We start from the raw sequence: 14,415 nt of genomic DNA, 5'->3' as shown, positions 1-14,415 counted from the left end.
CATTGATGAGTACCTTTTAGCTGCTTCCTCTGAAACTAGGACAATCCTAAGTTTTTTTTCATATTCATGTTTCTTGACATACCTCGGTTATGAAGTGGGCCAAGGAAAAGTGTTACCTCGGCAAGATAAAATGAGTGCCATTCCGGAGTATCCAGTGCTCCGGTCTAAAAAGGACGTTCAAAGGTTTATCAGTATGTGCGTGTACTACCGACGCTTTTGTCAGAACTTTTCTAGTGTCGCCACTCCTCTCACAGACTTGTTGCGGAAGGCCGTTAAATTTAAGTGGTCAACAGACTGTGCAGAGGTTTAAAAATTTGAAATTGATCTTAGCTTCCGCCCCAGTGCTCGCTAGTCCAAGGTTCGACCGACCGTTTAAAATTCATGTTGACGTGTCTGACTCGGGTGCTGGTGCAGTGTTGTTGCAAACTGGGGATGATCAAGTGGACTACCCAGTATACTATTACTCTGTGAAATTTGACAAGGCACAATGCAATTATTCAGTGGTAGAAAGAGGCGTTGGCGCTAGTATTACCATGTAAAAAAGTTGAAGTATATCTAACAACTAATATAGTGGAAGTGTACATGGACCATAACCCACTGGTGTTTATACACCAGATGAAGGCAAAATATAAACTCGTCCTCAGGTGGGCATTGTACCTACAGAACTTCAATCTTTCCATTATCCACCTACCGGGCCGGCTCAACGTCATAGCTGATGCGCTGTCCTGGTTACCTGAGTAACACTCATCTGAGACACAGTTAGCCATATACCAACTGTCATGCTTTAGTTATCTTTTTTTTAGGTTTTCCTGTAACATTAAATATTGTGTCAAATTTATTTACTTGCCCGTTTTTTTTTTTGTGTTTTTTCTTTCAGAGAATTCCTTTGTGTGTGCTTTTTCTTTCAGAATATTTTTTTGTGTGCTTTTTCTTTCAGAGAATTCCTTTGTGCTTTTTCTTTCAGAAAAATTTATGTTTTTGATTGATTTTCTTTTATGGCATAGATTTTCCTTTTTATTCTCTGTATGCTCTTACAAAAAAAATATGACTACTATTCTAGTAGCCACATTTTTTTTTTCTCTGAAGGGGGGAGGAGTGTTACGACCCTGGGTTCCTTAGTTGGAAACCAGAGATCAAATTGAGCTCTAAATAAGTACTTTACATTATTTGATAGGATTGCTGATGCATTTTTGTTCCTATCTTCCTTGCCAGACTAAGACGAATCTTGTTTCTCACAGAGCATTCAGACTCTGAGTTTGTTGTTGGTTATTAAACACTGAACTAGTTATCAACTATTCTTAGAACTATTAAAGTAACCAGTTTTGTACGTCGGTGAAGATATGTAATGTTTATAAGCTGCACGATCAGCTGGTTATCTTCCCGGCAACAACAACTGGAGAATGCTCTGACTGGAGGCTCCTTCGGCCTCGTCTGGACTGCTGTGATTGAGTCAACACCTCTCCTGTGTGGCTCTGTCTCTTCCTCCTCTTCCCTTACCTTATCCTGTGTCTAGTTTACAAAGCTAAGTACCGTGTTACATGTACGTTTTCTGGCGTGTGTAGTAATGTGTATAGGCTACACTAGTATTTATATTGCTCAGTTACTCTAAGGGGTCTCAGTGGAATCACGTGTGCTCAAGTGGTACCAAGGTACCTAGAGTCCTTGCTAGTGTCCCTTACCTAGTAGACTTTACCCTAGCTTGTCCCAAGTGTAAGCCTTGTATCCTGTCTATGTGGACCAAGGTAGTTAACGTAAGATAGTGTGGTAAAGTAGTTATTGTTATTGTTGTTGTTGTTAATGTATATGAGGGTTGTTAAGAGGGTTTAATAAATAAGTTAGTTTTTAAAGGAGTATCCATTCTTCCTGTGTAGGGAATCAGTGATCAACCTCTAGGCTGATGTATTTACTTCAAGCCACTACTTTAAGGACCTGCCCGAAACGTTGCGCGTACTAGTGGCTTTACAAGAGTGTTAATACTGTACTATGCTATGTATTCTCACAAACCCAATGTACCTTCTTGTATATAAATAAATAAATAAATAAATCTCATGTTGGAATAGTACTCAACGAGGTGGCGGATGACTTGGCCAAACGTGCCACATCAAAACCACAAGTTGACATTGAATGTGAATTCACAGTGAGACAAATAAGAAGCAAAATCAGAAATATTCAGGCACAGGCAGAAGTGGAGAGGAGAGGTATAATGTATGAGAGAAGTCAAATCATGCAACACTACATGTATGCGAGTCAAAACACCCATTTCACTTATGGTAAAAGGAGAAACGCTTGGAGTGACTCTGTACATGCGGCTCAGGCTTGGGTACAAATATTACTAGGAATATGCGATAGGTGTTCATGATAATGACACCAAGTGTAAACTATGTGGTATGTTGTCTCACACTCTTGCCCATTTATGTTCTTGATTGTCCGTTGATTAATGTATATAGAAACACCGAGATAAGGACTGTTCCTGAACAAATAGCCTGGATGTGTCACAACGGAAAGGTTGATGATATTCTTGAGAGAAACAAGAATTTTGCACCAAGACTAATCTTTTGTTGAATTATCTGCATGTCTCTTGCAAATTATCTATACAGTATACCTAGGTTATAAAAGTATTTGTGTGTAAGTCTGATACCATACTACTTGTGTAAAGGAGGAAATGTATGTATCTCTCAGAATGTTCAGTAATACATACACATCACAAGCAATAAATGTATGTATTAACACGATGTACTGAACGGGGCGAGAATAGCGTGAGCTACCTCATCCCTTTAAGTTTATTGAGGTAAAATACACATATTTCAATTTCAATAGTTTTGCAGTTATTGCACTATGTACACAGGTTATATACAAGTATCTGCACATTTTGTTCACCATAACAAATCATTAAGTTGGTATAGAGTCAAAACACCAACGAATGGTCTGCCACACCCCAGCCAGCAAACGCCGCCACCTTCACTCCCTCAACACCTCACTCGCCAACATATTCCTCCTCCCACCATACTGTTTCTGCTTTTATTCACTATATACAGTTATGTATAAGTATCTGCATGTTTTGTTCACCATAACTGTAAAACTAAGCTGGTATGGTGAGTTCAGACAATAACAGAGGTCGCAACACAGTCAGCTGATGATGCCTCCCTCCCTCACTAAGATTCTTCCCCCCACCATATTGTTTATGCTGTTATTACACTATATTCTCACATTACATGTAAGTACAGTAGATACATTTGTATTCACCATAGCGAAGCACTTAGCTGATATGATAAGAAAATAACAGGTGGCCACACAGTCAGGAGACGAAGCTACCTCCTCCCTCCCTCAGCATTACTGCTTTCTCCATACTATGCACAGTGCTAATTATCACAACAATCCTGCTATTATCAGAATCCTGGTAATTTTTATCACAGTCAGGGATCTTCTGTAATGCTATCATTGCTAAATAATACCAGTTACATATACAATATATTTTTAAATTTTTTTAGGTGATGCTGTGGTCACAAGCAGAACAGCAGTGCTGTTAGCTCATGCTGCCAGCCTTGGTTGCTCACTCAGTACCGAGGTTCTCACACCTGGGAATGTTGCCCACGATTTTTTTTTTTTTTAATGGTTCAAGAGCCCTGAGGAAGCTGATGTTAACCCCGTGTAGCCGCAACACTTTTAAATCTTTCACGGTACTCCAACACATCAATAGCTGTGATGCAAAATTCCGCAACAGTTACTCACCACAGCTGTGTGTTTGCAGTTCAAGGGTTAAAGACAAATTATGATAAAAAGTTACACTTTAATATTGCAATTCTGAACTTCGATTTAAATTTCCCAGAAACTGCCAGGAAACAAAAATTTTGGTGTAAATATATAGCGGGTATTTGAAATTATACAGTACTTAGGTAAAATGATAGAGAATACTCCGGCTTATTTGCCATTTAAATTTTACAGTTACACACAACACTGTAAGTATCTTTTAAATTTAAACTCCGGCATATTTAACTTCATCAAAAGCCTTTCTAGCTTTCTTAAGTTCTTCATTCATGTTAAGAAGATCATGAACTCTTGCATATTTTCTCTTATCCTTTCTCACCAAGTACATTACATCTTCAACTTGAACTCGTCCTGATCGGCCAACTTCCATTGCACGCTGAGTCTGTGGATGGAAAATAAGATAACAGTTTTTCAGACAATGAATAAATTTCTTTACACACTTATTTGTGTCAAAATAAATTATCAAAGAAGGCACCAAGCCAGGAAGGCTATGTAGCACCATCAAATGTGCAGAATAATCTGAGGGTGCTAAATATTACGGAGGTTGCCAATAAGAGAACAGAAACGCACAAGGCGAACGATATCAAAAGTATCCGATTCACCAAGAATTCTATCGAGGGACAAGTGATCGCGGGGGACGGTCGGAAAGCTAGACACACGCTTGACCTGGAAGTCAGGACATTCAACAAGGATATGCCTAACTGTAAGAGGGACAATGCAGTTAGGACAATAAGGAGCAGGGCAGCGCTCCATTAAGTGTCCGTGAGTTAAGTGCTTATGGCCAATACGCAACCTTACCAGAGCCTTTTCTCACCGCCAGTTACGGTGGTAGGAGGAAGGCCACAGGGACACACTACTCTTAAGAATATGCAGTTTGTTACTAGTAACAAAGACCAACAACCTTTGTCAATGGGTAGGGATGGAGGAATGAATAACTGGGTAAAAGTCGCAATAAGGAATACCTTTACGGGAGATGGGATAAGTGCAGATAGCTTCCTTAGTGGCAGCGTCCGTACGCTCATTTAAAAGAGACGCCAATATCACTGGGAACCCAGCAAAACTTAACTGTCTTAAATCTACTGGAGATAAGAAACAGCCAATGTTGAATCTTTATTACCACCGGATGGACTGGATGAAAGGACTTCAGAGCCATGAGGGCACTGCGAGAGTCAGCAACAATCATAAAGGATTGACAACAAGAAAGTAGGAGATGAAGAGCATATTGAATATCATAAAGTTCTGCTGTGAAGATGCTAGTCTCCGGAGACAGGCGACACTAATAGGTGAGGTCAGGAAAACAACAGAATAGCCTACATAGTCTGCAGACTTAGACCCATCGGTGAAGATGGAAACGGAGCGGGAATGTGAAGAAGTGTTCTAGTAATGCTAACCGAAAGAGAATGATGCAGACAAGACAACTGGACAGAAAGAGGGAGGTGGTGAAGGGGAACAGGAACTACAGGAGGGGGGGAAAAGTCAAAGTACGACACAGAGGAGAGTGAGGGGCGTTGCAAGGACCGTGCAAGGTAGCGAAGACAGTAGTGATCTTGGCGGTCCTGGAGAGACAGGAAACCAGTGTCAACGTACAAGCTCAGGTTAGGGGTTGAACGAAAGGCACCAGAGCCGAGGCCCAACCCAGTCCCCAGTATGGTGCAAAGGATCAAGACGGCGAAAAGAAGGTGAAGCAGAAGAGTAAGCAGGGCAACCATAATCGAGTTTAGACAGTACGAGAGAGGAATGCAAAGCAAGTAATTATCAAAAGAAGTCACCAAACCGGGAAGTCTATGTAGCACCATCAAAGTGTGAAATAATCAGAGGGCGCTAAATATCACCAAGAATGCCAATACGAGAACAGAAACGCACAAGGCGAATGATATCGAAAGTATCAGATTCACCAAGAATTCTATCAAGGGACAAGTGACAGCGAGGGACAGTCGGAAAGCAAGACACGCACGTCCTGGAAGTCAGGACATTCAACAAGGATATGTACAACTGTAAGGCCGGCCACACACTTGCAGTTTTAACTGACAGTTATGACTGTTCAGTTATAACTGTCACAGTTCAAACTGACGTCAGTTAAAAATGAAATGCACACACACACACACACACACCTATTGGAGCTGGATGTGAGGAAAGCTGTTGGGCCGGTTGGAATCTCGCCATGGGTATTGAAAGAGTGTGCAGGAGCACTTTGCCTACCACTCTCCATAGTGTATAGTAGGTCACTGGAAATGGGGGACCTACCAGAAATATGGAAGACTGCTAATGTAGTACCAATATACAAAAAGGGTGACAGACAAGAGGCACTGAACTACAGGCCAGTGTCCTTAACTTGTAAACCATGCAAGGTGATGGAGAAGATTGTGAGAAAAAACCTAGTAACACATCTGGAGAGAAGAGACTTCGTGACAACCCATCAACATGGGTTCAGGTAGGGTAAATCTTGCCTTACAGGATTGATAGAATTCTACGATCAGGTGACAAAGATTAAACAAGAAAGAAAAGGGTGGGCGGACTGCATTTTTTTGGACTGTCGGAAAGCCTTTGACACAGTACCCCATAAAAGGTTGATGCATAAGCTGGAAAAACAGGCAGGCGTAACTGGTAGGGAGCTCCAGTGGATATGGGAGTACCTAAACAATAGGAAGCAGAGAGTTACAGTGAGGGGTGAGACCTCAGACTGGCATGAAGTCACCAGTGGAGTCCCACAGGGCTCTGTACTTGGACCTATCCTGTTTCTGATATACGTAAATGATCTCCCAGAGGGTATAGACTCATTCCTCTCAATGTTTGCTGACGACGCCAAAATTATGAGAAGGATTAAGACAGAGGAGGACAGCTTGAGGCTTCAAGAAGACCTGGACAAGCTGCAGGAATGGTCGAACAAATGGCTGTTGGAGTTTAATCCAAGCAAATGTAATGTAATGAAGATAGGGGTAGGAAGCAGGAGACCAGATACAAGGTATCACTTGGGAGATGAAATACTTCAAGAGTCCGAGAGAGAGAAAGACCTGGGGGCTGATATCACGCCAGACCTGTCCCCTGAAGCTCATATCAAGAGGATAACAGCAGCAGCATATGCCAGGTTGGCTAACATAAGAACGGCCTTTAGAAACTTGTGTAAGGAATCTTTCAGAACGTTATATACCACATATGTCAGACCAATCCTGGAGTATGCGGCACCAGCATGGAGTCCATATCTAGTCAAGCATAAGACTAAAATGGAAAAGGTTCAAAGGTTTGCCACCAGACTAGTACCCGAGCTGAGAGGTATGAGCTACGAGGAGAGACTACAGGAATTAAACCTCACTTCGTTGGAAGACAGAAGAGTTAGGGGGGGGACATGATCACCACATTCAAGATCCTCAAGGGAATCGACAGGGTTGATAAAGACAGGCTGTTTAACACATGGGGCACACGCACTAGGGGACACAGGTGGAAACTGAGTGCCCAAATGAGCCACAGAGATATTAGAAAGAACTTTTTTAGTGTCAGAGTGGTTGACAAATGGAATGCATTAGGAAGTGATGTGGTGGAGGCTGACTCCATACACAGTTTCAAGTGTAGATATGATAGAGCCCAATAGGCTCAGGAACCTGTACACCTGTTGATTGACAGTTGAGAGGCGGGACCAAAGAGCCAGAGCTCAACCACCGCAAGCACAACTAGGTGAGTACAACTAGGCGAGTACACACACACACACACACACAGTTCAATCCCTCAGTTTTACCATGGATTCCGAGGAGTACGATCTTGTCGCTCTTGGTGTATTCTTTGTAATGCTACAAGCAAATAGAAAAAAGAAAACTAAGAAGCGTAAGCAGTGGTGCAAAAAGTGGTTACTAAGGCGAAATCAATGTTCTGATATTAAATTGTTAAAGGAATTAAGTGAAGAACCAATTGATTTTCTCAATTCTCAATTCAACTCAACTTCTTTACTAATTTGCTATAGGCAACATCTTTCTCTGTGCGGTCATGATACTCTTCACTTTTAACTTGCCACAGGCAAGGTTCAGATCGATAGAGTTCAATGAATTCAACAATCGCTTGGTTTTGTTTATGTGCCATCTCAAACTGCACTCACCGCTACCACCTGTAGAAATGAGAAGTTGAGAACTGTACAGTTACGAATCCCCACACACGCTCAGTTCAGTTACTCCTTTCAGTTAAAAATATGGAACATTGCATTTGTCGCAGTTTAACTGTACAGTTCTGTTGAACCGACGAAATGAGCAACTGAGATACCCACACACGTGCAGTTTTAACTGACAGTTTTAACTGAACAGTTATAACTGTCAGTTAAAACTGCACGTGTGTGGCCGGCCTAAGAGGGACAATGCAATTTGGATAATCAGCAGCAGGGCGGCGCTCCATTAAGTGACCGTGAGTTAAGCGAGTATGGCCAATCCGCAACCTTGCTAGAGCAGTTTCCCACCGCCGGTTATGGTGGCAGGAGGAAGGCCACGGGGGGACACTACGTTTGAGAGTACGCAGCTTGTTGCCAACTACAGAAGACCACCAACCCTGCCAACGGGCAAGGATGGAGGAATGAATAACAGGATAAAAGTCGGAATAAGGAATACCTTTACAGGAGATGGGACAAGAACGTATAACTTCCCTAGCGGCAGCATCCGCACGCTTATTTAAAGGAACACCAATATGGCTGGGAACCCAGCAAAACTCTACCGATTTAAATTTACTAGAAATAAGAAACAGTCAATATTGAATCTCAATGACCACCGGATGGATAGGATTAAAGGACCCCTAGAGCCATGCTGGCACTACAAGAATCAACTACAACTACAAAAGAGAAAGACAATGAGAAAGCAAGAGACGGAGAACATAGAGAATAGCATAAAGTTCTGCTGTGAAGATGCTAGCCTCCGAAGGGAGGGGACACACATAAGTGCGGTCTGGAAAAACAACAGTAGCCCACACTGTTCACAGACTTAAACCGATCGGTGAAGATGGAAACAGAGTGGGGGTGAGAAGGAGAGTGCTCAAGGAAATAGCGTTTCAGAACAGTAGGAGGGGTAAAAGCTTTAGTGATGTGGGTCAAGGAAGTACAAAACTTTGGAAGGGGGATTCTCCACGGGGGCAAGGAAGGAACAATACGAGGAGAAACATTAGAAATACGAACGGAAAGAGAATCCTGTAAGCGAGATAGACGGACAGAAAGAGGAAGGCAATGAAGAGGAACAGGAACCACAGGTGGGGTAAAAGTTAAAGTACGACAGAGGCGAGAGGAAGGATGTTGTAAGGACCATGCAAGATAGTGAAGACAGTAGCGATCACGGCGGTCCTGGAGAGAGAGGAAGCCAGTGTCAACATACAAACTGAGGGCGGGAGTCGAACGAAAGGCACCAGAGCCGAGACGCAACCCAGTATGGTGCAAAGCATCAAGACAGCAAAGAGTAGAAGGAGAAGCAGAAGAGTATGCAGGGCAACCATAATAGAGTTTAGACAGGATGAGAGAGGAGTGCAAATAGAGGAGCATGCGCCTATCCGCTCCCTAAGAAGAATGGGACAAAACCTTAAGTAGGTTAAGGGCCTTAGAGCATTCAACTCGGAGGTAAGAGATATGGGGCGACCAAGACAAACAAGTGTCAAAGATTAACCCCAAAAGCTTAACGGAATCCCTGTACACAAAAGGATGACCATAAAGGGACGAAGAACGCCATGCTCCCGAGTAAAAGTCATAGCACAAGTCTTAGACGCAGAGAACTTTAAGCCATGATTGGTGGCCCAAGATGACACGGCATCAATTGCAAGTTGAAGCCGCCGTTGAAGGAGAGGCGAATCATCACCCTGACAGCAAAGGGTAATATCGTCAACATAGAGTGTGGAGAAGACGCCAGAAGGAAGAGAGGAAAGAAGACCGTCGAGGGCAACTAGAAAAAGAGTAGTACTCAGAACACTACCCTGGGGTACACCCTCATACTGCCTAAAAGGGGCAGAGAGAGTGGTACCAAGCCTCACATGAAAGGAACGACAAGATAGGAAACTTTGGAGGAAGAGAGGGAGATTCCCACGAAGGCCAAAAGAATGAAGTTGAGACAGAATATACCGCCAGGTAGTGTCGTAAGCCTTTTCCAGGTCAAAAAGGATGGCAACAACGGAGGTCTTCGCAGCAAAAGCAGTACAAATATAGACCTCCAAGTTCACCAGGACATCTGTTGTACTGCGAAACTTGCAAAAACCAGATTGAGAAGGGGAGAGGTGGTGATAGTGTTCTAAGAACCACATCAAAGGAACAATAATCATACGTTCAAAAAGCTTGTAGGTAACTCGTGAGGGCAATAGGGCGGAAGTCCTTGGGGGACGACCCGAGACCCCCTCGTTTCCGAACAGGGAGAATAACAGCATCGAGCCAGTCCTCAGGGACTGACGACAACTCCCAGACCCGATTGTACAGACTCGGTAAATACTGAGACGTGCATGGAGGGAGATGGCGAAACATTTCATAATGAATGCCATCGGAGCCTGCCGCCATAGAACCGCAGAGGGCCAGGGCAGACAAGCTCAGAGAGAAAGAAGGGATCTTTATAGGGAAGGCGAAGATGGATACAGAAATTTAAAGGACGAGATTCAAGAATAGGCTTACAAAGAACGAAGGATTGGGAAAGATGAGAACCAGAGCTAACAGATGAAAAGTGGGAACCCAGTTCGGTCGCGACATGCAACGGGTCCGCCATAAAGGCGAAGAACTCCCTCCCTCCGGTCGGCATTTTTTTTGCGTGTTTTTGACATCCAGCCTCAAAACTGAGGTGTAGGTAGCCGGCATAAAGGGTCTGGGGCTCCCCCTTTCCCCCTCCTGGGAAGGGGGTAGTTGCGCCGACAGTGGTGCGGCGACTTGTGATGTCACACTAGTTTGCTTGTTTTCTGTCGAGTTCTATCCACTAGTTCCGCTTTTGGTAGCAATTTTAACCAGAATAGGAGTTTGTTTTGAGGCGCTTACCTTTCTGGGTGCCTGATCCGGTCAATGCCAGACATAGAATGCTTCCAACCACTCGGGGGTTTCTATAGGCCAATGCTCCCCTTGCCTCTCTGAGGGGGCCCAGTTCTGGCCGTGGTCCCCGGTAGGCCTAAGAACTCCATACACATGACTGATGCCAAAGTCTGACATTAGCATATCAGCTTGGGAAGCTCTGGGGGAGCCGATGGGGCTCCCTCCAGAAAAGTATGTTTATGCTAATGAAGCATTAACTGCGACACTGTGCATAGCGCCTTGAGGTGCTAGATTGGTGGTGCGCAGAGCGCCTCAGGTGTATAACTCGTAGGTATAGCGTACGATTCAAAACTGGTATGAGGTGATGCGGATATGAAATGGTTGCCGGAGGTCAACAGTGATCGTCTGCTATTTTGAAACAATCCCAGCATGTCCCAGGGCTGTGGGGACCCTCAGTTTCAAGAAAGCAACCATGACTGTTGCATCATCTACAAGCTCCTGGGTCCACAGTCAGCTGCTGTGCTGTAAAATGACTCAAGAGGAGGAAATACGGGACAGTGTATGATGATGGACCGATCGTTGCCGATTTAGACTACAGTCCAGAAAAAGACCTAACACATTGGTCTGACATGAGTGATGGGGACACTGAAGTGGACGATGTCGCGAGTGCGTACAGTACACGTGCCTTGCCCAGCCTTCCATGCTGCCCCGAGTTAACACCGCTAGAGTTAGCATCATCATCTGTCACCTGATGTGAGTTTATTTGGTGATACTACATGTGACGAGTCATTTTCAGGGTTCAGTGACATAGTTCATCAACACTGCTTGTATCTGAACCCGAGTACAAGCAGCTATGGTGTTACTAGGCGGCATTTTGTTGCCCCCAGCACCTCGCCGAGGCAATAGCTAGCGTGTCATGCGGCCTGAGGACAAAGGCGACATTGCGCCCTCTTCATCACATGTGCGTGGTATGCCTATACTACTCAGAGCAGTCTCATCTCCTGGCATACCCATATGCAGCTCTAGCACAAGACGACAGCTGTGGTGTTGGCGCCCATGCTGGTGTTGGCCGTGGTGTTGGCCGTGGTGTTGGCCGTGGTGTTGGCCGTGGTGTTGGCCGTGGTGTTGGCCGTGGTGTTGGCCGTGGTGTTGGCCGTGGTGTTGGCGCCAAAACCAAAAACACTGGTTTACTTGTATGGCAGGATTGTGATAATTTTGTCCCACAAATTCCAACATTTGAATATACTAATGTTGGTGTGACACCTTCATTTCTCTATAATGGTGGTGATATGGCTGAACTTGATTATTTTATGGCATATTTCGATCAGCAAGTCATGGACCATCTTTTTGCAGAGACAAACAGATATGCTTAGGACCTCATTGACTGGAATTTTACCTGCCTATTGATTGACACATTGGAAAGCCACGACTAATGAGAAATGTTTGCGTTTGTTAGCATTGCGTATGATGATGAGGCATTCAGATAAACACGTGATCCAGGATTATTGGAGCAAAGACACCCTTCTTTCAACCCCCTTGTTTAACAGGTGCATGTCATGTGATAGGTTCCTGCTGCTTTCTCGGGTGCCTGCACTTTGAGAACAATGCTAGTGAAGACAGACACGACAGACTGTGGAAAGTGCAGAAGGTATTTAGATCCGGAGAGGAAAGTTCAGTGACTATTTTGTACCAACACAGAATGTCATGATAGATGATTTGCTAGTCCTCTTCAAGGGACGACTGGCATTCAAGCAGTACATTCTATCACAGCGGCACAGGTTTGGACAAATTCTTGGTGCTATGTGACTGTGAAACTGGTATTGTCATGGACATATTGTATTCAGGTACAGACGTTGACATACCAGGTCAAGATCCACGGGTTCTCAGGCAGTGTTGTAAAAACACTCCGGGAAAAATTGCTGAACAAGGGGCATATCCTGTTCATGCACAACTATATCAGCCCCTTGTTGACCAGATTCCTCCTTGACCATAACACTGGTGTATGTGGCACTGTCAAGGCCCACAAGAGGGGAAATACCAGTTTTTTTGGCATTGGTATTGCAGTGGGTGAATGCCAGTTGCGAAAGTGTGATCAAATGTTATCGGTGCGCTGAAGAGACAGATGCGAGGTGAATATGTTGACAACTGTTCACACCGGTGCCATGTTGGAGAGTAGCAGAGTGAACTTTGCAACAAGGTTGCCAATGTATAATCCTGATTATATCATTGACTACAATGTAAATTATGCACTTAGGAGATAAATGTGACATGATGGTTGGTGCCGTTGAGTGCATGCAAAAATCTGTTTAGTGGACGAAGAAGTTTTATTTCCATCTCATTGACGTTGCAGTGCTAAACAGTTTCAACACGTATTTTGTGAAATCTGGCAAAAGACCACCTATCCGTACATTCAGTGTTGCTCTAGTGTCACAACTACTCGTGACGTATGGGGTGAAGGGCCGAGTTGTGATGCGTGGGGTGCAAGCAACAATGCCTTACACACTACCTGACAAACTCAGGAGTAAAGAACAGCTGATTATCACACGCACTTGCTCAGTTCTAGGTGTGTTGATAGGGAATGTATATATAGTCTGTGATAGTATAGTGTGTAAATAAGTTATAAATGTACATAATTGAACATGAAATATAGAAAATATGAACAATATTTGTGGACACATTTGTGATACATGTAACACAGTTTCTTCGAACAGTACGGATGTTCTACTGCCTGAATATTGTAAAGTGTTCAATATACATAGGATACCTTACCTTGAGTGTTACCTTTAGGTGCTTCCGGGGCTTAGTGTCCCCACGGCCTGGTCGTCGACCAGGCCTCCTGGTTGCTGGACTGATCAACCAGGCTGTTAGACGCGGCTGCTCGCAGCCTGACGTATGACAGCCTGGTTGATCAGTCCAGCAACCAGGAGGCCTGGTCAACGACCGGGCCGCGGGGACACTAAGCCCCGGAAGCACCTCAAGGTAACCTCAAGGTAAGGTATCCTATGTATGTTGAACACTTTACAATATTCAGGCAGTAGAAGGATTAGGCAGATAAAAAAAAAAAAATGCACTTGTAATTATGCAGAAAAAAAAATATTTGTGGCAACTCAAGCTTGTTGAATCAGGCATGTGACTGCATCTGGGAATCTATGCCACGGACGACCACCAAGCCATGATGTAACACACCATTTTCTGGACACCACTGTAGCCAAAGTAAGTACATTTGTGGAATATTTTCAACATATATTGGATCAGGGAGGGGTATTTAACACTTTTGGAAGGACAAATAATTTTTTGGAAAGAATTTATAATCAGTGCACCATCGGTCTGTCATTTTAAGGCAGAGTAGTGAAATGGTTGTGTTAATATCCATTTTATTTTCTTATAAATATTTAAATGATTAAATAGCCAACCAAATACTGTTCAAATATTATTGTGTGTTATTTAACACTTTCGCACCCCGGGCATGCGCGCTACCAACTTAGAGGTTACGCCCCTGGCGTACGGGCGATCGTGGGCGCAAGCTCGCGGCAACACCGAAATGTGTACATCCGTTTCAGTTTTCTCACCTTAATTCTCGTGCTACGTCATTCATTTTGGTATCATTGTGTTCACAATAGAATTCCCTACAGATGTATATGCATATAATGTCCAGAAGCCCGGCATGACTCCCCGCAGCAAAGCCTAAATTTACCCGTGAA

At 43.9% G+C, this 14,415-nt stretch overlaps 1 protein-coding gene across 4 annotated transcripts in view; it reads right to left on the bottom strand.

Moving 5' to 3' along the window:
* Nucleotides 1-3,773: 3,773 nt before the first annotated feature.
* Taf13 (TATA-box binding protein associated factor 13) overlaps nucleotides 3,774-14,415 on the bottom strand; it is a 42,729-nt gene continuing 32,087 nt past the window's right edge. For all 4 annotated transcript variants that reach the window (XM_045735947.2, XM_045735951.2, XM_045735949.2 and 1 more), the window contains one exon: nucleotides 3,774-4,147. In XM_045735947.2, the coding sequence (XP_045591903.2) occupies nucleotides 3,974-4,147 (174 nt within the window). In that variant the 3' untranslated portion in view covers nucleotides 3,774-3,973. The remainder of the gene's footprint in view (nucleotides 4,148-14,415) is intronic.

The sequence above is a fragment of the Procambarus clarkii genome, chromosome 6, assembly GCF_040958095.1.
Source record: "Procambarus clarkii isolate CNS0578487 chromosome 6, FALCON_Pclarkii_2.0, whole genome shotgun sequence".
Lineage (NCBI taxonomy): Eukaryota > Metazoa > Arthropoda > Malacostraca > Decapoda > Cambaridae > Procambarus > Procambarus clarkii.
Note: the sequence above shows the minus strand (reverse complement) of the source record. Positions and strands in the feature narration are given on the sequence as shown.